The 26,105-nt window shown below is 39.0% G+C and overlaps 1 protein-coding gene across 1 annotated transcript in view; it reads right to left on the bottom strand.

Annotated features, from left to right (window-relative positions):
• Window positions 1-26,105, bottom strand: part of LOC136826554 (alpha-2-macroglobulin-like) — a 440,224-nt gene that overhangs the window by 49,725 nt on the left and 364,394 nt on the right. Inside the window, 5 exon segments of the mRNA XM_067083736.1 lie at window positions 10,949-11,082; window positions 13,703-13,853; window positions 24,534-24,655; window positions 25,029-25,058; window positions 25,061-25,110. Of these exon segments, the coding sequence (XP_066939837.1) occupies window positions 10,949-11,082; window positions 13,703-13,853; window positions 24,534-24,655; window positions 25,029-25,058; window positions 25,061-25,110 (487 nt within the window).

The raw sequence follows: 26,105 nt of genomic DNA on the forward strand, positions 1-26,105 counted from the left end.
GCATGGCAATGCAAGTAGTGGTGATTGTAAATGAATTGAGACAACAATGACAGAAATGTTGTTTGGAAGAAGTTGCGTTCCTTCGAGCGATTGCTGCTGATGCATGGCGGTGGGGGGGGGGGAGGGGGAGCAGGATGCTTTGTTGGATCTTGTTTTGTCCGATGGCTGACTCACCACAAGCAATGCCCTGGGACCACACATTGGTCCCTTACAAACTAAGCTAAATTTTGCCAGGCAATGATCTACCAAAGGATTCCCAAGACCCTGAGGGCCTGCAGTCCAAGAAGTTCAAGAGATCCTTTTTTGCCACACCACCTACTTTATCATCACATTAACCAAAAGATAGATAACCATCTAGAGTTAAAAACAAATACTGAGTGAAATACTATTGCTCTGGCTTTAGCAAAACAACCAACAACATGACTCAGTCAGCAATGAGAAAATGGCTCCGAAACTTCATTTCTACATGTTGGGCTTAGCCAAGAACTCCAAGAAAAACCACACCATTGTATCAATCTCCATCAAGACAAATCAGTAATAACTGATATAGCCCCCTCGATTTGGGACCACCTTGACATGGTGAGGTGGGGCTCTTGAACCCCAGGAATCTGTTCCCGGATTTGAGTCCAAGAGTCCCATTATATATTTCTTTGAATTAATTTTGTGGAATTTTCTGCTTTTGCTAAAATTTATTGGACCTAATAAACAGGAAAAGATATCATAACTGGGACTGGGTTTATATCCGAAGCTAAATAGTGGAAACTATGGTAGGACCATCAGCTGCCCAATAATGTTCAGACCTGAGAGATATCAGACAGAACTATTCTTTATGGCTGGACCACGTATTCCAGGGGGGACCAGTTCTGTGGATAGGACTAGCAGCATTCTATCCGGTTTGCCCATAACACGATTAGAGTGGGGATGATGGTATTCTCGTAATATCTTCAGTCCTAGCAAGCAGGTTTGGCTTACACTTGGGCCATTATAATCATGTTGTGCCATCCCCTGTGGGGCAGGGTAGGGACATGGACATTTGGGAGTCATTTCTCACTTGTGCCATTGGTGGAAGAATAGTCCCCATGAAAGGCTGATGATGTCTTTTTACGGTTTTCAGGTTTATTATTATTTCTTTTTTTTTTACCCCTCTCAAATCTTTATGTCTCGCATTTATAAGGATTCGAGTACCCCTGGACCCTCTGATGGTGCTGTTCTGGCAAAGATGATGACCTCTGCCCCCACCTTGGATACTGAAATTTCTCCAAATGTTGATGACTTCTCGAAAAATAAATTGACAAAAAGCAGTAATAACAAATATCCTGATCCCCCTCCTGACTTCCCCTCCTCTGGGCCCTCTAGCCACGCTTCATTGATGATGACTTCAAGCAAGAACACGGACTTCTCTAAGAAATCTTCATCCAAAATTAAATCCTCAACACAGCCAGGTTGTATGAAAAATTTAAGAGTGCTCCATATCGAAGACTTACCAGTCTGTTGTGATTATGAAATGATCCCGACAGCTCTGAAATCATTTGGAACTGTTGTAGAAATCAGGATGAACTTTATTGATATTGAATCTAAATGGGAAGCGTGGGTTACCTTTAGCAGCCATGATGAGGCCCTAAAGGCTAATAGTATGACAAGTGCCATACAAATAGGTCAAGCTACAGTGTGAGGAGCCTTAACAGACAAAGTTCCCAAAGACATGGACGTTTATGTGCCATCTAAATGGGCTCAGGATAAACCAGAGAGAAAGCAGAATGCAGAAATAAGGACTCCTAAACCTCCTATGTGGGTGGTAGCTTCAGCCAAGGAGGAAAATTATAACTACTATAAATTTTCCAGGTTTCTTCAGAAAAAGGTGAGAGGAATAAAGAGCGGTGATATTTCTCGTTTTGGAAAGAACACCGTTCTTATTCATGCCAAATCTACAACCCAAGCATATATGCTGACCTAGTTGGACATAAAAAATGATGAAATGATTACGAAGATCAAGCCCCACTTATGCTTTAGGTATAGGAGAGGAGTACTATTTGATAAATACATTTATGACATGACAGAAGAAGAAATTCTAGAAATGAGTCCCACTTCAGTTTGGAGAGTGAAAAAGGCAGCTATTGCCAACATGATCATTTATACCTTTGTAGACTCAGAAGTACCTTCTCATGTCATATTTGAAAATGAAAGGGTACGAGTACGTCCTTTCCAGCAAAGACCAGTGCTATCATTGCTTTAATTTTGGCCACCCACCAAAAAACTGTGAAAATGCTAAAATTTGTATAAACTGCTCTGGTGTCCATCATCATGATAAATGTAATAGAAAAGCAAAATGTAATTGTCAACTGCTACATAAATCCAATAACAAAAATTGTGAAATTTACAAATATGAACTGTCTGCACTAAATAAAGTCAATGCAGAGCATATAAGTATCGGTTTTGCAAAAAGACAATTAGGTCAACAACCTAGGAGCTATGCTGAATTCTTAAGCCATAACCCCTATCTACCACTAGGGGTGCAGTGGTAGCACCCTCTAATGTAACAGGTTCATCAACCCCTGTGGTAGTGGCCCAGCCATCTGGGTCAGGTGCTTGGCCTGTTGAGGCTAGAGCACGTGCCTCCAGGGAAGATAAGATGGCACTTAACCCAACCACCTTGGAATTGTCTCAGGCAGAGTCTCTTCCTGATTTAATGGAGACTGAGGAGCAAAATCACCAAAATAGGAGACGTTCCCGCCTTATCCTCTCCTCCAATTGAACATGCATCACTTAGTAATAGATATGAAGTACTAAGCTCGATGCAAGAACCCCAGCCTGAGTTTAAGCAAACTGACAAGAAAGGGAAACAAAATGACACCAGTAAATCAACAGATAATAAACCAAACCTGTCAAGACCAGTCCTTTCCAAATCATCTCTTGATAATACTCATAAACAAAAGAGAGTAAACGAGAAGGCTCCATTCAAAGGGCCTTCCACCAAGCCCAAAAAATAGTTTTCATGTCAATACTACAATGGAACTGTAGAGGTCTTAGGGCTCGAAGTGAAGAGCTGAAGGTACTGCTCCATGACCATAGCCCAGGTATTGTGTGTCTCCAGGAAACTAAGCTTATATAAGCATATATAATTCTCCACCATCAGTCGGAGATAGAGCTAAGGGAGGTGCAGCAATTATTACACGTAAGTCATCGCAAAACTCCTTGCTATCAATTAATACTCATCTCCAAGCTGTAGCAGTAACTTTCATTTTAGACAAGCAAATTACAGTTTGCTCCATCTATCATCCTCCTGATTTGGATTTCACTTATAATGATATTCATTCACTGATCAATCAGCTTCCTACTCCTTTCCTCCTGCTTGGTTATTTTAATGCTCACAACCCCATATGGGGTGGGAACACGACAGATGCCAAGGGTAGGATGTTGGAGGATATTATGGATGATCTTAATATCACTATACTCAATAATGGAGCCATGACTTACCATAACATCTACTTTAATACTTATTCAGCTATCGATCTGAGCTTTAGCTCATCTAGTGTTCACATTGATTATGAATGGTCAGTAAATGAATATTCAAATGGGAGTGACCACTTCCCAATTCATATAAAAACAGTTAAGACTCAGCCCTCTGAGTCACCTCCCAAATGGAAGGTAGATGAAGCAGACTGGAAGAAATTTAATGAGTCTGTTCTCATGGACAAGAGTGTAAAATCATTTCCATCCATCTCAGAGGCATATAATTACTTCAATGACAGCACCATCAGCAGTGCAATTGCCTCTATTCTAACAACAAAAGGGAAGCCCTCTAGACCAGTAGTTCCTTGGTGGAAAAAAAACCTACAGTAGTATGAGAAAGATCACTAGAAAATGCTACAAAAAGTATAAGAGGAGTGGAACTGCCGAAGGCAAAGTTATTTACCAACGTGCTGTGGCCAAGCAAAATAAATATTTTAAAAAAGTAAAAAGAGAGTCATGGATGTACTACATTAAGGGCGTTAGCTCAAAAACACCATCCAAAATGATTTGGAAGAAAATAAAAAAACTAAATGGCAAGTTTGTCCCTGAACCTCTGCCTACCCTTAATCACCCAACCAGAGAGGGTGGCAGAAAAATTAGGAGAAAATTTCTCGAGAATATCGAGTAGTGAGAACTATTCTGTAGAATTCCAAGACATTAGAAATGCCCAGATTTCTCTTGATTTAAGTGAAAATTTTGAACCATACAATGCAAAATTTACACGCAGGAACTCAAATATACCTTGCAGAATACCATACCATCAGCCCCTGGTGAAGATAAAATGCTTTATGAAATGCTGAAACATCTCCCAGAAAAGTAAGAAATTTCTTTTAGATATAATGAATGAAATCTGGGAAACTGGTATTATTCCTAAGAGCTGGAAATATATCATTAATCCTCCCTGTGAAGAAACCAAACAAGGATCCTGTTTTAACCAGCAGCTACCGACCAATAGCTCTCACCAGTTGTGTTTGTAAGCTGATGGAAAAGATGATTAACACCAGACTTGTATGGCACTTAGAAACAAACAAATTGCTTTCTCCATTCCAGTTTGGCTTGCGGAAAAATAGATCTACTCTAGATCCCTTGCTCACGCTCTCAAACCAAATGCAACAAGGTTTTGCTAAACAGTGCCAAACAATAGGAGTTTTCTTTGATTTGGAAAAGGCATATGACACCAAATGGCGTTATGGTATTATAAAAAAAGTCGTATAAGATGGGCATTAAAGGAAAAATGATCAGATTTATAAATTCGTTTTTATCAGAAAGATATATAAGGTTAAGAGCTGGGAATCATGTATCACGACCTTTCTTACAAGAAGTGGAGGTTTCTCGGGGTAGTGTCCTTAGTGTCACTCTCTTTGCTATTGCCATTAATGGAGTATTAGAAAAGATATTATCACCTGTAAAAGGGTCTTTATTTGTAGATGATTTGGCTCTGTACTGCACAGGATATGATGCAGCATCTACTAGCAGGTTCATGCAAAGAGCCATCGATAAAGTAAGCAAGTTGGCTAATGAGCAAGGGTTTCGATTTTCCGAATCTAAAACTGTTGCTGTTCGGTGCTGCAGACGCCGAACTAAGGAAACCATTCCAACTCTTACCTTAAATGGAATTATTTTACCTAACTCTACTGAAGCAAAATTTTTAGGAATGGCATTTGATGAAAAGCTCACTTGGAATAACCATATTGACCAGTTAAAAGTGAAAGTGAAGAGATCACTAAATATTTTAAAAGTAGTATCTAATTTTAATTGGGGTGCTGATAAGAAATCGTTGTTAAGGCTTTATAATGCAGTAAGTTTACCTAAGTTAGACTACGGCTGCCAAGTATACTCATCTGCTTCAAAGACTAAACTTAAGGAACTGGACTCTGTGCATATTATGGGGTTAAGGATCTGCACTGGAGGTTTGAGAACTTCACCCATTGAAAGTATTTATGTAGACTCCCATCAGCTACCACTGGACTTGAGGAGGCATGAGCCAGGTCTGAGATACACCTTGCAGCTGAAAAGCTCAAAGGAGAATCCTTCTTTTGAGATCTTAAAACAGTGTAACTCAAAGCTTTTTGGATCTATAGATCTTCAATACCATTTCCAATCAGACAGCTGGGTGAACTGGAGGATGAAAGCATAAAAATGCAGAAGATCCTACAAGTTAAACATCCTGCTATCCCTCCATGGTTTATTCCAGCAACAGATGTCTGCATTAAAGAGACAAAGAAGAAAGATCGTTTGGAAGAAGTAGTCAGAAACAAGTTTTTGGAGCAAGATGAGTCATGTAGATGACAGGAAAATCTATACTGACGGATCAAAATCGGAAGATGGCGTAGGATGTGCAGTGGTGTGTGAGGGGAAATCATATAAAAAAAGTTATCCGACTCCTCATCCATTTTCACTGTTGAAGCAACAGCCATAGCTGATGCGTTAAATCTTGCATCTGATAAATTTAAATCCACAGTAATATATAGTGACTCAAGAAGTGTTTTAGAAGCCCTAAAGAAGTTTAACCCTACCCAACCCTTAATTCAAAAGGCTCAGGAATGGCTTTTTTATCTTTCTGTTCGCCACAAATCAGTTAAGTTTTGTTGGATTCCTAGGCACACTGGTCTAAAAGGGAACGAACTGGCTGATAGTAAAGCAAAAGGATGCCGCAAGATGTGATTTCTTAACTAATAAGGTACCACAATTTGATATGCGTCCAGCTATCAGACGATACATTCGTACAACATGGCAGCGGAGATGGATTTCCCCCATTTTATCCACAAATAGGAAGTACAGAAACATTAAAGAGTATTGATTTTTGGAGATCGGGGTTTTAATCGTAACAGAAGATTTGAGATCATCCTCACAAGGCTTAGGACTGGCCATACCCACTTCACTCAGCTATATTTTAGAGGGAACATGTGCTCACTGTTATGGTCAGGTATTCGTTGAGCACATGCTGGCGCACTGTCCTAAATTTAATCGCCTTAGGGCAAAGTACTTACTAATTGGGAAGACTATTTTAGAAATTTTAAATGATGACGTTGAGGTAGATAATCTTATGGGTTATCTGAAAGAATCTGATTATTTTAATGAGATATGATCTTACTGTATTTAATAAGGATTTCAGTCATATTTATTTTATATACTAAGCATATATTGAATATAATGATTAATATATATTTATTTTTTGCTGGTTCTATCCAATATCATTCTTCATTTTTTACGTACATATTTTAACACTGAATTTTACTAGTATGTCATCATTCACCCATTCATTATCAATCATATCATTAACTTATATATTTCACCTTCATTTTGGCGCTGAATAATCCTAATGGGTTCTGGAGCTTGGTCTTCAAGGCCTGAATTTCATAACCAATCAGTCAATCAATAACTGATCTAGAGAGGAAATCTTGAGCCAACTTCATGATTTACTTCCAAAGCAATAAAGGAACGACCTGCTGGTATCCTCCTTAAGATCACAGTATCAAACCAGATCTCCAGCAACAATGAATGGCTTCTTCTCCAATGTCTCACACTGTAGAAAAATGAGGGAGTGGCAGTGTGTGGTAGGGCTACACCCATTAATCGGCAGATAATCGGTAATTGGCCATTTTCCTGACTGATAGGTGTCAGCCTTTTGGCCTATTAATCTATTTCAATAATTGGCCATTTTTACTTTTTTATTATTTTTGATGGACGAGATGTTGGAGCAAGAAAACCATGGTTGACTGAGAAATTCAGAAAACATATTGGATTCAACATGTAAAAATATTTTCTAGGGACATAGCCCAGTAAAAATATTTTCTAGGAGACATAGCCCACCAGTTTAATGGTAATCTGACCTTATTCCCAGTGTTTGAACATGCCGATCTATGCAATAGGAAATTACTTTGGGGTTGCCCCAGGGCATAAGTCCCCATAAGCAAAGGGATTTCAAAGCTGAAGAACCACCCTTTACCCTCCTGTGTGAGTGAGAGGATGTGTTTCAGTGAACTTTTAAAAAGAAAAATTAAATGAGATATTTCTGAAACGAAATCAGTCCGTGAATACACTCTGCATCTTAGTAAACCAGAATAACATGGAACCATGTATAGTATCATTGTCAACATTTGCTCCTAAAATTCATGGAACAGCCCACAAGCAGCTATTTGTATCAACTCACAGCCCTTTCTGCTCAACATAGGCTGTCAAATTTAAATACACTGGTTACTGTAAACCATTGCCGAGACAGCATATAATGACCATAGAAAATTTTCTGTTCAGATTGATAAAGGTTTTCATTTCTTGACATATAAAAAAAGAGAAATAAATAAATACAATACCCCGTATGTATATGAGGATGTTCATTCCCTATTCATTTGGGTGCATATTCGGAATCCTGACTCTACAGATTACTTCTTCACATGGTGTTACAGTCACGCAACGATTAAACAAGATGAAAACCTGTGCGCATGTACAGAATGTTGAAGTGTTGTATGAAGAAGGTCGTGTTGTTGAAGGACAGTTTAGTGGCAATTAAAAGTAAAAACAAAACAAAATCAGCCTAATTCTCCAACAGTAGCTCCATAATTGTGATTACTATAATTTTGAATATTACACATTATTAATTACAAAATTAATTTTCATACCAAAATACATAATGACACTGTAAACAGTTGGTGGCTGATTAATCAGTATCGGCTGATATGGCAAGGCCAATTACAGTAATCAATAATTGGTAGTCAGTAATCAGCTTATTTGTTTTTGGTGTATCTCTAGTGTATAACAATCTCTCCTCAGCCTGAAGAAAAAACTAGTCGATCACTTCACCTTGGATAATCTAATGTCACTGGTCAACAATATGCAGAAGGTGCAATGTCATAGGGCAACAAAATACAGACATTGTTCCCCATTACTGAATCAAAGACATGACTACCAAGTGGTTTCCCTTGGTGCATCTCAAGGATAAAAGTGGCAGAGGGCTCAAGAAACTGTCATATTCAGGCACGAAGCCAAAAAAGTCACTAATGCGAGCAGCCTTCATTGGAGGAATCGGCCACATTCCTTCTATTGATGGTCATCTGGCTGGATGCTGTCAAAATGTAATCTTGCAGCAGCTACTCTCCCTTGAGTCGACAGTATGGTGGGGGGAACCACTATGTTTACTTTAGCAAAAGAGTTGTCGCTGTCAATGCTCCTACTGAGGTCATTATGCCAAGCATGGTCATTTTCACCATATCAACTTCAAGAGCAGGTGTGGTCGTTCCTGATAGTAGAAAGCTTAGCAATACTCCAGTCTTATCATGACTGGCACTTCTCGTGCCTGAAGGTACAAATTAAAAAAATGAGACCTTGTAAATAACACCTCTGATACCACAGTTTTAAATAAACTGCAAAGAACTAGTGCCACCAAGTGGTGGAACACTGGAACTATGTAAGTAAAGCAATGTTTTAAAAATTTTTAAGCTTTAAATGATATACCATATATATTTTTTGTGATTTTGCACTTTATGTGATTTTTTAATTTTTTCATGAATTCATTATTTTCTGCTGACAAAGTTGCATAAACACACATCAGTCAAATTTTATTTTTCCCATTTTTAATTGACAAAACTGCCATGATGTGGAAAATGGCAGAAGGCAAAATGAGATACACACTTGTAAAATGTAACATACAACACTTGTAAAATGTAACATACAAAAAATAAACAAATGAAATACATTTTTCTATGTGATTTTAAATTTTTTTCTGAATTCATTATTTTCTGCTGACAAAGCTGCATAAACACACATTAGTCAAATTTTATTTTTCCCAGTTTTAACTGACAAAACTACCATGATGTGGAAAATGGCAGAAGGCAAAATGTAACATACAAAAAATAAAGAAATAAAATGCATTATACTTTACAGTACTGTACTTGCTCTTCTCGGTATTGAAGAAAGGAAAAGGGGAAAAGAGAGGATTAAACAAACTAAAAAATAATCCTGAGTACTAAGTTCATGACTCACAATTAAAAGGAACAATGGAAAAGAAGCCTGAGCTTTGTGGAAGTGGAAGCATGGGAAAGACATGAAAGGAGAATTTCTGGAGCCAAATAGAACATTTATACTAAGTTAATTCTCAGAAGAGCAAAATATGTAATTAATAACTAATACCTACAAACTATGGTACGAATTAACAAAACCAACCCTTGCAGTCTGAAATACCTGATAAACATAGAATTCACAGTTATTTTGCTTAAACAAGCACTAAACAGAAAAAAGTGACATAATTATCAAAGGAAAAATAAATAAATAAGCACTTAAATGCAATCCTGAAGAAAACATCTGGGAAAATGATGGCAGAGCTACTAATAGAAGAGTGAGGATTGTTGACTGATTCATGTAAGAGGGTCCAGAGGGTGTGTAGTGAGATTAGCTGCTTCTGACTGACAAACAAAAGATCACTGATTCTGGGAACACCATGAGCTGTAGTATGGGCATAAAAATTTGACCAATAGGCCCTCCTCCTCCATTTCTGATGCTGCATATTATGCACTAAACTTTGTTACCTTAGGACACTTGTTATAATAACATCATAATACATCAGCCCAAGGTTAGCCACTCTAATTTGAAAAGCCTTTTTTTTTTCAAAACATGTTTTATCAGTACAAATTTATACCCCTACAACATCTGTCAACAATTTCTTAAAGAATCTACACATAAGATGCCTCAAACTTTTTGATTGTTTAAATAAGTAGTCATATCTATAATCTGAAAAGGTTGAATTCTGGGCATTTTCTGAGGGGTGATGGCAAGACTGAAAATTTGTAAATAGTCATAAACTAAAATATTTTCATCATGATTTCTTATGTTTCAAGACCCTTGTATATCATAATACTGTATAGGTATTTTATCAACACGAAATAACCAGTATAGGAGGTGTCTGCAACTCAATAAAAATAAAAATGGAAAAACAGTGCTTGGCCTTTGGTCTAAATTCTATATTCTATTCTATTCTGATGTATATCATATTCCTAATTCCTGATATGAATATTATGAATATCATGATCATATCCAAGTAAATAAACATTTTCCCTCCTGAAAAAGACAGTCCCCTTAACAAAGGGAGATTCCTGAAATACTGTATTCAGCTTCCTTTAAAGATGCATATCTTGATAATAACCTCAAATAATCAAGAGAGAGCTTTGTTACTGCTGCAGGTCAACGTACACAGAACATGGGTGAGCCATGCGCAAATCAGTACCAGACTAAAGCTACAACTAAAGGTGGTCTTCAGTAGAGTGGAATTTATGCTCTATTTGAAGGAACAGCACAATACTAGTAAATTTTTCAGTGGATCATTACTTTGAATGTCAACTAAAAACCTTAGTAAGCCAATGGTTTTTTTCAAACTAAAAAAGTAATTTCAAGTCATATTACAAACTTTCAACACACACACACACACACACGCACATTTTTGCCTTACCTGAATATACTGACGGGCTTGAGCAAAAGACTTCAGTACAAAAGCAGTTAGCCAAGTAGATCCAGATTCATCAGAACTTCCAAAGGCACTATACGATCCATCCTGATGTTTATACTTGAGTTCACGTTGGTATCCTAAAATGGGCATTTTTTTTAAATTTTCTAAGTTTTATTTCGAACTGATGCCCTACAGAAACTGAATTATACAAGTTAATGAAGATTAATTTTTTGTAAATGAATAGTGTTAAAAATAACAATCGGAAACAATAAAACTTTCAAGCTCATTATCAAATATATTTTCACAAAGTTGAACCTTAATGTGGTTAGGCATATAATGAGTCCTCTTCCATCACTTCTGTTTTGTACCAATTCTTCCTTATTTCTCAGCTGATCTAGGTCTTTATTTATAATCTTTCTTCATAATTTCTTTGACCTTTTCTCTGATTTTTTGCCACTCTAGCAAGGAATCTTGGTATCTGGCAGGCTAACGTTTGTAAAACTCTCCAACTTTTCTTCTATAAGTATTTATCTTACCTGCAGAGAGCAGTACAGTGCATATACAGAATATACCTTATAAATTTTAGCTCTGTTTACAAACATGATATTCTTATTCACGATTGGTCTACTCCATTCTGACTGGTGATCATTCCCCACCCCACCTGCCATCTCAATACCAGCTTCACGTTATATAATGCCAGGGTCCAAAGTCCATGTTAAGGGAGGTCCTCTCTGTTGCTGATAAAAAATGCCATGACTTCAGCATGGTGATGATTATCAAATTCACTGTCATCTGCCTTTGCAGGATCACAAACCTTCTGAATGTCTCAAGAACAATTTTGGCGGTTTCTTTTGTTGAAAACCCCATCTTTGGCCTCAGAGAGTGCATTACTCATGTGATTTATTGTTGGGCCACCGAAGGCAGCAAATTCTTTTCCAGCTGCTCTAAACTTCTTAGAAACAGCAATGGTTCCTTCTTTGGAGGTGAAGCAGTAAATATCAAATTGATGAGTTATCCTCCGAGCCCAGACTCGCCAAGACATGCTAATGAAGTCTGCTTGCTATCCAAGACCACTTTAACAAATGCAGCAGAACTTACTTTGACTTGTCCCCAAAACTCTAAAGGGTCATCCTGCATTACCGATAGCTGCAGAGGTTGTTCCAAACACCACATACTCATACTGTATTTACCGTATTACATCAGTACTTTACAAATCCAATTAATGTTCACTATCTCATGACATGTCTGGCAACAAAATGGTAGTTTCAAAATTTGCAATATACGAATTTTCATAATAAAATTATTTATTTTAATACTCTAAACATTCATCTAGCTATGACTGCCATGCAGCAAGGAAAGAATATCATTTATACCTGCTTGGTTTGATGGGCTGTCTGTTTTCTACCTATTCACTTGCAGGTAGCTCAAGTGAGTTTGTGGTTTTCTAGTGATTCTTTTCTTTGTCCACTAGATTGTGTCATGTTCCTGTGGTATTTTTTAAAAATTTAATTGTAACTATGCACACGACATTTTCAGGTTTTGATTAAAATGTTCTCTCTTAATTGTAATATCAGTCTTTGGAGGTTCTTAATATTTATTCTAATTCTGTTTTGTTATACTTGGGATTCAATGAAATATTATTCTGTATTTCTAATACAGATATTCCCTATTAAACTAACGGGAAAGTCAGTTGAATGACTAGGATTCCTGTAGCCTACTGTACCATTGACGTCGGTAGATTTCTTAGCCGTTTACTTGCTAAATTATCCTGGCCTCGTGCGGTGCAATGTAGGCATTACTTAAGGGTCTTTGCAGCGTCCCTTCGGCCCCTAGCTGCAACTGTCGTCATTCGTTTTACTGTACCTCCGTTCATATTCTCTTTCTTCCATCTTACTCTCCACCCTCTCCTAACAATTGATTCATAGTGCAACTGCGAGGTTTTCTCCTGTTACACCTCTCAAGCTTTTACTGTCAATTTCCGTTTCAGCGCTGAATGGCCTTAGTTGCCCCAGTGCTTGGCATGTATGCCTACAATCTATAAATCAATCAATCAGTCATAACAGTGTCTCCAAAATACTTCATGCTTTTGGCATCATATGAAAAACATAAATTTACCCAACGGTCAGTTAAAGGTCGAAATTCAAGTTAAAAACATTGGTACAAAACAACATGTAAAAAAGTTCCACAATATAAATACACTGTGTACAGTGTATTTATATTGGTAGAACATTAGCATCTACTCCCTATTATGGGGTTTAGTTTTCCTTTGTCTATGATAACAAAAGGCTTCATAAGCCTACATCCTATACTATTAAAATCTTCAAATAAAGCACCAGCTGCAGCCACATTCAATTTGCACGCACTGAGACACGCTTGATCAGTTTACATCATACATAGCCTATTACTTGGTACAGTAATCTGTTCAAGTTTTTCAGTTCGCTAGTATGTCAACTTCAGAAAAGCTTATTCAGTATCAAAATCAGTGGACTTAATATAAAACCAAGTATTTTTAAAATAAACAGTAACAAAATTACAATAATCAATATGCAGCACTAGCCCAAACCATAGGACTTCCGTGCATTGAGCAAACATCAAATTGATACAGATAATGTATTAAAAAAAAAAAAAAAACTCTAGTTTTACATTAATGCAACAGCATATTTTTCATATTAACCAAAAAGTTCTAATGTAAAATATTTTAAAAAACAAAAAACTGACTGATAAAAAATTAATTCCTACAATATCAATATTCCTTACCTTGCTTCATGAAATCAGTTGCCTTATGGGCAATATCCTTTGTTGTCTGATTAGAGGCATCGAGGTACTGGAGAATGAAGATATTAGGAGCAAAATTCAACATGTTTTGTTCACCGCATCCATATGGCATGCGAACAAGAGACCCAAGGTTCTGAAAAAAAAATTGATTGGAAAAAGTAAATAAAATTTTTGTTTGCCACTTTTATATAAAGTGTGAACAAGAGAACAAAGATTCTGAGAAAAAATTGTATTTTTGACAAAAGTATACAATAATGTGTAAATCTCTGGTTAGCAAGAAGCTTGAATGATCACATTTCTGTATATTACTAATACAAGGGTGATAACCAAGGTTTTCCTGACTAATGTGTGAAAATCAAAAGAAAGCCAGCCAATCCAGAAAATCTCATCCCCTCTCATGAGATCTGAGAATTCTTGAGGTATTGCTCTTGACCATACCGAGTCTAACATCACCACTGGTTAACCCGACTCCTTCCTCATGTTCCCACTCCTTGCTATAAGCTTGTTTCAAGTTTCTTATCTAACAAGTCTGTTTCTTCTATACTGAGCTGCACAAGCCTCTGAATAGCCTTAGTGGCGCCCATCAGATATCTAGTGTTTTCCCTAATCTTTCTCTTTTTTCATCAGTGGTATCCTTTTAATTCTTCTTATCCTGCCATTCATATGCAAACATTTCTAATACTGACATACCTTCCGTGTCTCTCCAGTCCTCTTTCACAGCTTGTTCTCAATATTGCTTAGCATGTGCAGCGATAATGTAAACTTATTTAGTATCCTTGAACAGGGCAGACAAACCTTTGCTCATTATAATGCTTCAAACATGAATGCTAAATCCTGATTCTGTATTAGACAACGCATTACGAGTGGCACGAAGACTTTATGATAATGACAAAGAAACTTACAACACAAAAAATCCTAATTGTACTATTATACAGTAATAAATTCAAAGATATTCCCATCTTCTCAATAACTTTGGAATTCATTATTATTGAAGAACAAGCACTTATGAACAACCCAAATTCCATCAAGTCCTATGACAACTTTTATATTTGTCAAACTAGAAAATCACTGGAAAAAGAGAACAGAACATCATAAATAAATGCATAAGATATGCACAAGTCAACATTGGAAAATTTGTACATATTAGTGAAAACAATCATACAATTATTTTGGAAAAGGCAAAAATGATAGCTTATTCCAATAAATTACTGGAAAGAAACATTACAGAGTCTAGCTTTAGATACAAAATGCTTTTATAAGAAGATAAAGAGATGTGTATATAAAGTATATTGTTTTGGACGCTAATAAGTTTACACATCCTCCCACTATCTCTTCCTACCTGTCAGGTGTGAATATCTGGTTTCCAACAGGCTGTACGTCCATTTGTACTGTTCTCCTAGCATATCTGTATTGTATATTTCTACCACTAAGTATCAGTACTCTGAAAATGTCTTAGATATAAAGATGAAACTGGTCAGGATTTACACCTAGAATTTCATTTTCTCTGTGGTACATGTGTGTATATGGTTAACGTGTCTGTGTGATTAAAATAATTTCATGTAATAGAATTACATAACAGGTTTTGATGAAAGAAAAACTTATTTTGGTAGCCACTGTGAATCCTTAAAGGAGTTACTTTTATGGTCTCACCAGGTCTCCCATTAGACAGACAAACCAATATCGAAGAATTCTCTCGGCCAGAATAGTGCCTTTGTTTTCACAGTGATCGAGTATAAGAATAACCGAGGCAAGAGGGTTCTTTCCCTTGCCTACAGCAATTACCAGTTTTCCCTTCATCCTTCTTCCACAGATGTGACAACAGCACATGAGTCTGCCAAATACCCATTACTCGCCAGGCCTGTGAAAGAAAAGTCACCTCAGCTCCTCATGCCTTTTTGCCAGTGAGAATGGGTGGGTTTGAGGACACAGCAGCTACCAAAAATAGGTTTTTCCTTTGTAGAAACCTGTGTTTTGATAGTGTAACCGCTGCTTGTCCTTAAGGAAGCAAACAAAATAAACTGACAGGTGATGAAATGAAATAGCCTAGCTCCTAATTAAGTGATCTCAATGACCCAGACATAAAAATGGCCCACAGTAGTCACATAATTTATTACCTACCTTCTTTTATTCATAATACCCATTAGGATTTAACAGTTAAAGATAGGAAACAACAAGAAACTAGATGTGTTATTCTATGTGGTTCTAAAGTGACTTACCCAATTAGGATATAAGATTACTGCATCCCCTTCCCTGGCAATATATCAGAATTACTATGGTATCAAGAGGGCCCTTTGCTTTCCACTAAGGAGCCTATGATCCTGGGGCTTACCATATCACCTACCAACACATTGTAAAGTAAAATTCGTTTGATATCATAGCAGCAGCGTTCAAGGAGCTCTGAGGACCACCTTGTAAACTTGGAGACTTCTTCGAAAGAAATGCCTCCAACAAAATCCTGGACTCAGGAATTATGTGAACCAGAAGGGGATGGGGTTCGGCTTTCTAATGAGGGTCACTAAGATAATTATCAGCCCATGCACAGAAAGTGGCTTGTTCGTGATAGGGTGTAAGAAAAATGGACCATCTGGAACGTTTGCCATGACTTAAAGGTAAACCTGGAGCTCTTGGACTAGGCATAATGTCTTACCTATAATTCTGAGTTCCCATAAAAGAATAGGAGATTTCATCTGTGAAGTGCCCTCATTCTTGGCTAGAAATGACAAGCCAGGAGACAACAGTAATGGCTAGGTGTATGCGTGATGAAATGCTCTCCCCATCTGAGAGAGCCAGGATGCCAAGATGGTCAAGAAGAACCCCTTTTGGAGTGTTGAGCTATAGTTGCATTAGGATTACTGAATTCGGATGACAGGGATCAGAGACCTTTATTCAGTGAACTGGTAATGCTGCTGGTGTTGGTCTTTGCAATGCAAAGAGCTGGAGAAGGGAATTAAAAACTTCTATCTTTTAATCAATGCTACATTCATAAAGGCACAGGCTTCAATAATGCAACTTTGTATGGTATAACTGTAGTAGCAACAAGGCACTTGTCCTCAAATATGTAGTCCAGAAAATGTAAAAACTATTACAATCAGGGGTCAACTGTCCCTCTCAGTGTGGAGATAATCCAACTGCACTTTCCATACGGACTGTTTTGTGATAAAGTCCATGGTTTTATACCTGATACCTATCAATCTTAGGTGAATATTCTTCATGGTAGACTAGATTTTAAAATCTACACTAGAAGGCCATGGCTCTAATGATGGGTGTAAGTCCTTCAAGGCGCTAAAAAGCCTGCTGTAGGTTACTTGTGATTTACTAGGTAGCAAAACAAAAAGACGTGGTATGCTAATGTCTTATGATAATATGTAACGTGAATAACTGATAATATATATCTGGGCTACATTTAAAAGTGCTATCACAAGCCCAATCTTTATTATCAGCAAGGTCCTCTAACCCAGCTTGAGTGCCAAACACTAAAATTCTATCCGGATCATCCATCTTCACCACTATCATACAATAAAAAGTTCTCACCATTTTCAAGAAATTTACAGTATATTCTTCAGGTATCGTATATCCACTTCTTCCGGTTGGGATCAGGGAAGCTTGGCATTTCTTCTGCCTCCAACCTCTAATACTTCGAGACAAATGCGATGAAGTCGGTAGCAAAGACAATGCATTATGTCTAAACTAGATGAAATTTCTGCAATTAACGACCGCACAGAAGTTTGTGATTTCAATTTTGTTTTTTCTTCATACATTTTTGGTTTTGGCAATGCTAGCCAAATGTTTTACATATAGATAAATCATCATTTTCCAGCACAGTATGCACTCTAGCTTTACATTCTTTATTTTCATATTTCCAATATGTTTTTTTCACCGTATTTTCTATCTATTCTGTAAACAAATTTAAGATCATCAACTAATTTCACACCGCCTCCGGTACTTTCCACTTGATAAACCATTGTTATGGGTTGGCTGCACAAAAAAAAATATTGTTGAATGAATAAAGAAAATTTAAAGAGTTTAACTCTACTCCTTCTTTGAGTGTTCAAATTAGGTATTCAATTTTGGTATTTTAATTATATAACAAGGTACTTCGTCAATCAAAATGTAACGGTAGTAGGTTCCAGATATACTTGATAACAAGGTACTTTGCTTGTTAATATGTTTAAATCGAAGTAACAATAGTGTGAGCCATATATACTTGATAAATGCGGCAAAATTGTCTTATGGCAAAAATCCTATATGGCAAAGTTTCCTACGGCGAAAATTCCTGAGGCGAGTTTTCCTACAGCAAAAATGTTTACAGTGAATGTTCCGGATACAGTCATGATGGTGCTCCCAGAAGAAGTATTCAACAGAATCTCCCCCTGGCTGGACACGCAACCGGACAAAGTCACATACACGGACTTAAAAAACAAACTGCTGAATTCTTACTCCACTCCATGCCTGTGTCCGAGAGAGCGCAGCACACATTCGACCTATTATCCCAGCCCCTCAGAGATGCATCACCCAGTGAAGCCTGGGACCAACTGCAGGGGTTGATAACACTCAGAGGCTGCGACGAAAACGGAAGGAAAAGGACAACAGACTTAGCAAAAGCAATTTTCCTTCGGCGCCAGATAAGGGATGCAGAGAACCTAAGCATGGATGCCTTAGTCGACGATGCCCAGAAACTATATGAGACCACCAAGGCCTCGACACACGCCACCACCCTCGCAGCTGCCACCCTGGGAGCCTGCAACCTGTTGGAGGAAGACGGCGACAATGACGGAGACATCAACGCCGTTTATAAGAGGAGAACGCCGCTCAGAGAGCACAGGACATGGTCAAACCCGGCATGGTGTTTCTACCATAGAAAGTTCAGGACCAACGCCAGAACCTGCAGGCCTCCCTGTTCTTTCACAAAAAACGACAAAGGCGGCCGCAAGTAACAGCTGTGGCCGTAAAATCCAACTCACCCGGCCCAGCAGGTTTTTTCATCACGGACGAAATTTCCAAACGGCGCCTGCTGGTAGATATGGGGGCAATGCAGTTGGTCTTCCCGCCATCCAAGGAAGGTTTAGAAAAAATACCTGACTCAATACCCGCCCTCATAGCAGCAAACGGAACTCCCATCCACACTTATGGTACGACGACCCGGGCTATCTCAATTCTGGGGCGCAGATAACACTGGCCTTTCGTCATAGCGGATGTTAAGTTCCCCCTACTGGGTGTGGACTTCCTAGGGCACCACAGACCTCTAGCCGACGTCGCCAGACAACGCCTCCTCAACACAGGAACATGCCACTCCCGTCAGCTCTCAACTGGACCTGGAATGCCCACCATCTGCTCCACAGCCCCCAACAGCTACACGTCCCTCCTACAGGAGTTCCCGGATGTATTCAAACCAGAGTTGTGTCAGTAACCTGGGCCTTCAGCAAAGCACGACATTTTCCACCACGTCACCACGATGGGCCCACCAACCTATGCCAAGTTCCGACAACAGTCCCCCCAGAAGTTATGAGACGCCAAACGGGCCTTCGCAGAGATGGAATGTATGGGCGTCTGTAAAAAGGCATCAAACCCGTGGGCATCTCCCCTCCACATGGTAAAGAAATCTGATGGTTCATGGAGGTCCTGCGGGGACTATCGGCGCCTGAATTTAGTAACACCACCAGACCACTACCCCCTCACTAACATGCAGGACCTAACGGGTGCCCTCCATGGAGCCAAAATTTTTTCCAAGATGGACCTACTGAAGTCGTACTTCCAAGTCCCTGTACATCCCGATGACGTCCCAAAAACCGCCATCATCACGCCTTTCGGGAGCTACACATTTTCCCATTCCACTTTCGGTCTCAGGAACGCAGGCGCCACATTCCAGCGCCTGATGGACACCATCTTGGGAGACCTGCCTTTCTGCATCTGCTACGCCAACAACATTCTCATCTTTTTTTCCAGGTCCCCAGAGGAACACCTTCACCACGTCTGCACCGTCATGAAACGCCTGCAGGACAGTGGATTAGTTGTCAGGTTCGACAAGTTCATTTTCGGGAAAGAAAAAGTAGACTTCCTCAGCCATGAGATTTCCCCAGCAGGAGTACGCCCCACAGCCTCTAAAGTAAAAGCTATAGAAAATTTCCCGGAACCACAAACCATTAAGGCCATTCAGGAGTTTCTCGGGATGATAAACTACTACTGGTGCTTCATCCCCGATGTCGCCCGCATCATGTACTCCTTGACGTCAATCCTGAAGGGGAAACCAAAAACACTAACATGGAAGCTCCGCAGCAGCAGGCATTCATTCAAATGAAAAGGGCCCTCTCCTGTGCCACCACCTTAACTCACCACAATCCTGCCGCTGCCCTCAGGTTGACAACGGACGCCAGCAACATCAACTGTGGTGCAGTACTCGAACAGCTGGTGAACGGCATACCCCAGCCCTTGGCCTTCTTCAGCCACAAGTTTTCGCCAGCTGAGACCCGATACAGCACCTTCGACAGAGAGCTGCTGGCTATCTACCAGGCTGTGAGGCACTTCAAGTACCTGCTGGAGGGAACCGAATTCACAATCCTAACAGATCACAAACCCTTGGTTCACGCATTTGCAAAGCAGGGGGATGCATGGTCTGCAAGGCAACAGTGGCACCTGACCACCATCTCCAAATTCGGTTGCACCATCAACTACGTTCCTGGCAAGAAAAACCCAGTGGGCAAAGCTCTGTCAAGAGAAGAAATCAATTCCCTTCACCTCGGCATTGACTACGAAGACCTTGTGAGAGAACAAGCAGCAGGCCCAGAGACAGCGGACTACAGGACGGCAGTGACAGCTCTCAAATGGAAAGACGTGCCCTTAGCAAACTCAGACACAACTCTCCTCTGCGACACCAGCACAGGCCGCCCACGCCCCCTGGTGCCTGCCTCGAGGAGAAAGCATGTGTTCGACATAGTCCATGGTCTCTCCCATCCATTGGGGCGCACAACGACATGCCTCATGGCTGACAAGTTTGTCTGGCACAGCACCAAGAAGGATGTCCACCAGTGGGCAAGGAGCTGCATCCCGTGCCAGACGAGCAGAACATCCCGGTACACAGAGTCTGGGATCAGCGATTTTCCCCAGCCTCATTGATGGTTTGGCCACATCCACATCGACGTTGTCAGGCCCCTTCCACAGTCGGGGGAAGCCAGATACCTCCTGACGATCATAGACTGCTCCACTCGCTTGCCTTAAGCAACCCCCGTGGATGAAGCATCAACAACATCATGAGCAGAGGCCCTCCTCTCCAGTTGGATCAGCAGCTTCAAAGTGCCAGACAGCATCACTATGGACAGGGGTACTGCCTTCCTGTCAGAGCTCTGGGTCTCCTTGGCACACCTGATGGGTACAACACTACACAGCACAACGGCATACAACCTTGCAGTGAACGGCATGTAAGCCAGAAAGTGACATAAGCTGGAAAACAATGTAAGCCAGAACACTGTATTAAAAAATTGCTAAAATTGAAAAATAAGTTATGAAAGCCTTACCTTTAATCCTCTGGTTGCCTTGAAAACTTCCCAATTGATTTACCTTGCTTCTGGTGAGGGGTGCATCCATGATCTTGTAGAATTTCCTCCAAAAATGTACAAATATTCTTCCGTTGCTTACAGCGCTCCTTAAAACTGAAGCGACATAACCTTGGAACATCTGCTGTAACCTGGAACAGATTTTTTTATGGCTATATTTGAAAAGCGCTGTAAGCTTGGAACGACGTAAGCCAAGGCCGACATGCCCGGGGACTGCCTGTACTGCAATCCAAATATTCACGATTCTATATATGACTGTCTCTTAGAGAGGATTAGTATGGCTCAGTCACAGGACTCAAGAGCTTCATTCATTATTTGTGGAGACTTCAAAGAAAAGCCCAGCGAGTGGGTTACATCAAATTCCACAGATCAACATGGCCAGTCTGCTCTTGAGTCTGTGTATCTTCCCATTTTGTCCAGCTAATTCAGGAACCCACACATATTTCTGGTAACAGATTAGACCTCATATTCACAGATGTTCCAGCTATCATCACGTCCAAAGTCTGTGAGTATGTAGGCAATTCTGATCATTGTGCCATTGAGATGGACACATATGTCAATCACTATATTCCTAATTCCACCACTGGAAAAATGGTTTGGCTGAAATCTTGAGGGATTGCATTACTGAAGCTTCTCAAGCACTTAATATTTGAGATGCTATATTAGATCCTGATCACACGAAGAAGTTGAATGAAATGCTAATGGCTGTTTCAGTAAGGTACATCCCTAGGAAGGTCATCAAATTCAGGACAAATGACCAGTCATAGTTTGATGACACATAGACGAGTTTACCATAACAAACAGATCAAATTCAACACATGGAGGTGAAATCATTCAAATGAAGATTACACCAACTTTGTGGAGTTTCACTAAGCTGCAAATAGAATTTACCATACAGCTGAGAGAAATTTCAATAATTCCTTAAAGAGGGAACTGGAAGGAATTACCCTGCCTGTTCTGTGGTGGAACAAATTGGCATCTTCTATCTTTGGGTCCAGCTCAACTCCCATTCCACCACTACTAACAGATGGTGGTAGATTGGTCTGGCCCTAAGGAAAAGTCTGAACTACTTCACTGAGCTTTTGAAGGTAAGCAATCAGCTGAGGATGTCTCTCTCCCAAGCTATCAAGATTATCAAGATTTTTTAACATCCCTAATGCAAGAGGCAGATTTTGTAAGATCTGATAGCTTGGGTGGAGAGGATCCTGATGGTTTCTTCCCTTTGTTTTTTGAAAAGGTCTCTAGCTTGTTGTCTCCCAACATTAGTAGATTCTATAGACTTTCATATCAATGTAGTATCTTTGCAGACAAGTTCAAACTTATAATACAGAGCTTGTTCCAAAGAGCGGTATATCTGCAGAAACTACAGGTCAATTTCTATTTGCCCTATGGTCTCCAAAGTTGCAGAAAAACTAATTTCTAAGACACTATACAAGTATGTGGAATCCATAGGACTGTTAGCTAATAGTTAATATGCATACAGAAAGCAGTTAGGTACATGCAATGCTCTTGTAGATTTGACTTGCCATTTTGAGTGTTGAGTAATTCCAATAGGTTTCAGTGCTGCTTTTGACTTAGGAAATCATAAGGCACTTACTTATACACTTTAGAATCTTGGATTGGGTAGATAAGTTTTAGGTTTACTTCAAGATTCCTTACAGGTATGCAACAGTGAGTTGCTTTTGATGAGATCATTAGCAAACCACAACCTATTGATTCTAAAGTTGCACAGGGTAGTGTACTTGGTCCACCATTATTTTCAGTGTATACAGGCGATATGGTTGTTGGCCTGTAGCAAGATTGTTAAGTATGCCAATGATGCGACACTTGAGGGTGTGGTAGTCTCCACTTATGAAAAATGAAGCTGCCCTTATGCTCAATTTGTGACATGGAGTGGATTAGTGAATGGTGTAGTTAGTGGGGTATGAGGCTGAATTCCATTCAAATGAAAACACTATTGATTAGCAGTAGATCTCATATAAATGAGATAAATCTCATTTGTCCTACCCTTAACAGAATACTGTTCTCCGGTGTGGATGTCTGCTTTTGCAACAGATTTATCTCTTTTAGGTAGAGTGGTTCTTGGTGGTAGGTTTCTGTTTCCTAATAGTAGCATTTATGACTTGGACCATCGATGGATGGTCTCTTGTTTGGCAGTTTTTCATAAGTTGTATTCTAACAGAGAGATCTTTCACATTCACATTTGATCCCTGATCCTCTTTTCCTGTTGAGAGCAACCAGATTTGCTGAACAGCAGCACCAAAATGCAGTAAATGTGCCTTGCTGTTGAACTTCTCAGTTCCAGAGGTCCTTTATTCCTCACACCATTGGAGTGTGGAAAAGTCTCCCTGAGGATGTCGTGCAATTGGCACCTCAAAAGCTTTAAGCAAAGTTACAATTCTCATTGTATTTACTCACATTTTTATCTGCTTATTTTTTTTGTTGAATTATTTTTTCTTTTCTAATAACTGATCTCTTCTGTACTTTCTATTACCTTCTTTCTAATGACCACCATAGTCTTTGGAAGCTTGAATTTCAAGTCAATGCCCCCTGTGGGCTTGTTCTCCATTGTTAAAGCAATATGAACCAATGACTGGGTTATTTAAGGCCACTAGGTAGGCAGTTCCATTAAATGTTAGCAGTTTGTTGAAAACCTTCAAAATCTGAAACAATAGAGGGAGGTAAATAGTGTCCTCCATTTATTCTTGTAAAAATGCATCTCTTGCTGTTGCCTGACCTTCCCCTTTGAAGAAACATACACAAGAAGTTGATAGCTTTTGTGTGTGGCAAACAAGTCCACTTCCGGATGCGGAAGTACGTAAGCATTTATTTGAAAGTGGGTTTGTCTAACATCCACTTAGTCTGTGTTACCATCTGTCTCGACAGCCTGTTATTACACTGAGTGACTCCATGAGGTGGATATACCATACCAACTACAGTAGTTCCAAGAAACGTCATCTGATTATCTCAAACGTTTACTTCAGTATGCACACAATTACCAGTGAATTTACCTCTTCATGTCAACACATATACCCTCGTTTGATGATCTAAAAATAAATTAGTTGCCAATATACCTAAAACACATAAAATATGTATTTTAGGGCATAACTCTGAAATAAAGATTTTACTACAAAACCCAGTTTGTAACGTAATAATATTTTGTTCAATAAGCCTCAAAATCAACAGAAAATGTAATATACAGCTAACTATTTCTGTTTATGTACATATACATGCAATGTCTCACACAAAGCCCAATTACTTTATACCTCTAGTGTTGGTCCAAGCAAATCTCCAACAGCTGTGACCCAACCACGGGCTGAGTCAGGTACTATATCTGAAGGAGCTTCCATATCCCACTTCTCTAAGAAATCAACATTCTCAGCAATATCTATAAGTAGAAATATTTACAAATTAAGAAACTGACCAAAACTTAATATTTAAGGTTACCAAACTTGATATTTAAGGTGGCATGAAAGTTCTCAAAGATTACTCTTTGTACTTGACCAAGTATTTCAGAAAAAATTCAATAAAATAAAACAATATAATATGTTAATAATTATTTGCTGTAAATTTTGCAGACTTAAATACCACTGTAAGACTAGATCTTCAGAAAGATTAAAGCAAAAGACTAGTAAAAAAATAAGATACAAAATTACTACTATTATATATGGAGTGGCAAGAGGAATGAAAATGTTTGGTAGTTGTTGCAGGAGACAGCATCTACAAACAAAATTTCTTTGATTCTTGTACCATGTGCTTACCTTTAGAACAAATGTACTTCGTCCAAGTCTTTCTCTGGGAAATCCTTCTGCTTCAACTCTGATTGGTTTAATCAACAAATCCCTATGTATAAATAGGAAAAGTAAATGAATAAAGTTAAGATAATGCATTTAATACTATTCAGATTTACCAGAGAATATATATAATAAGCAATGTTGAAATCAAGTAAAATGTATAGTACATGAATAAAATATAATGCTCCATCTATGATGACATTCCCACTTGATAAAGCTAGCCATTAGTCTTAAGTTGATTTACAATTTTTCCAGCCATGAAAAATAAAAAAAATCAATATTATGAGATCATATTTCCACAAAAACATAATTGCATTTTTCTTTCATCATACCAATTTCTGAAACGTGGGTGGTTGTGTAGTTCTCTGGCAACCCACAAATAAGTTTGGTATCCTCCCTCCATTAATTAATATCAATAGTACTGTATATTCAATTATTTATGTTTAAGCAAGTGTCATAACCACTTTTGGTTCTAAGGTGCTTTGGCTAGAACAGTGCCTGTTGACATTGACACAGTGATCCAGTATACATGGGCTCAAGGCAGGATGGCTCTCTCCTTTGCCTACAGTGATTACCCCAGTCTCTCCATTCACCCTTCTAATACAGATGTGGCATTATCTCAAAGAGTTGGCCATGCTGACCACCACTTGTCAGGTCTGTGAAAGAAAATCCCCACCACTGTTCCCCATGTCTTTTCTTTTCGGGGTTAAAAACTTACAGCAGCTACTAAAAATCAGTTTTTCCAATATCATAACCTGTTTTTTAATAGCGCAGAAGTCGACTGGTAACAAAATGGCCTTGGTCCTTGATTAAGGAATCCCAAATACCCAGACAAAAAACCAGTCCACATTAAAGTCATGATTAGCAACCTTCTTTTATTCAGGATTTCCACTTGGGATTAACAACAAAGAATGGGGAAAGAACCTATATATGTGATACATGTATGGCTCTAGTTTGTTGAGGTGGGATGCAGGATAACCACTCTGCCCTGGCAATTGACAGTAAGGTGTAAAAAAGGACAATCTGGGATGGTAACTAAGACAT

The sequence above is a fragment of the Macrobrachium rosenbergii genome, chromosome 41 (assembly GCF_040412425.1).
Source record: "Macrobrachium rosenbergii isolate ZJJX-2024 chromosome 41, ASM4041242v1, whole genome shotgun sequence".
NCBI lineage: Eukaryota > Metazoa > Arthropoda > Malacostraca > Decapoda > Palaemonidae > Macrobrachium > Macrobrachium rosenbergii.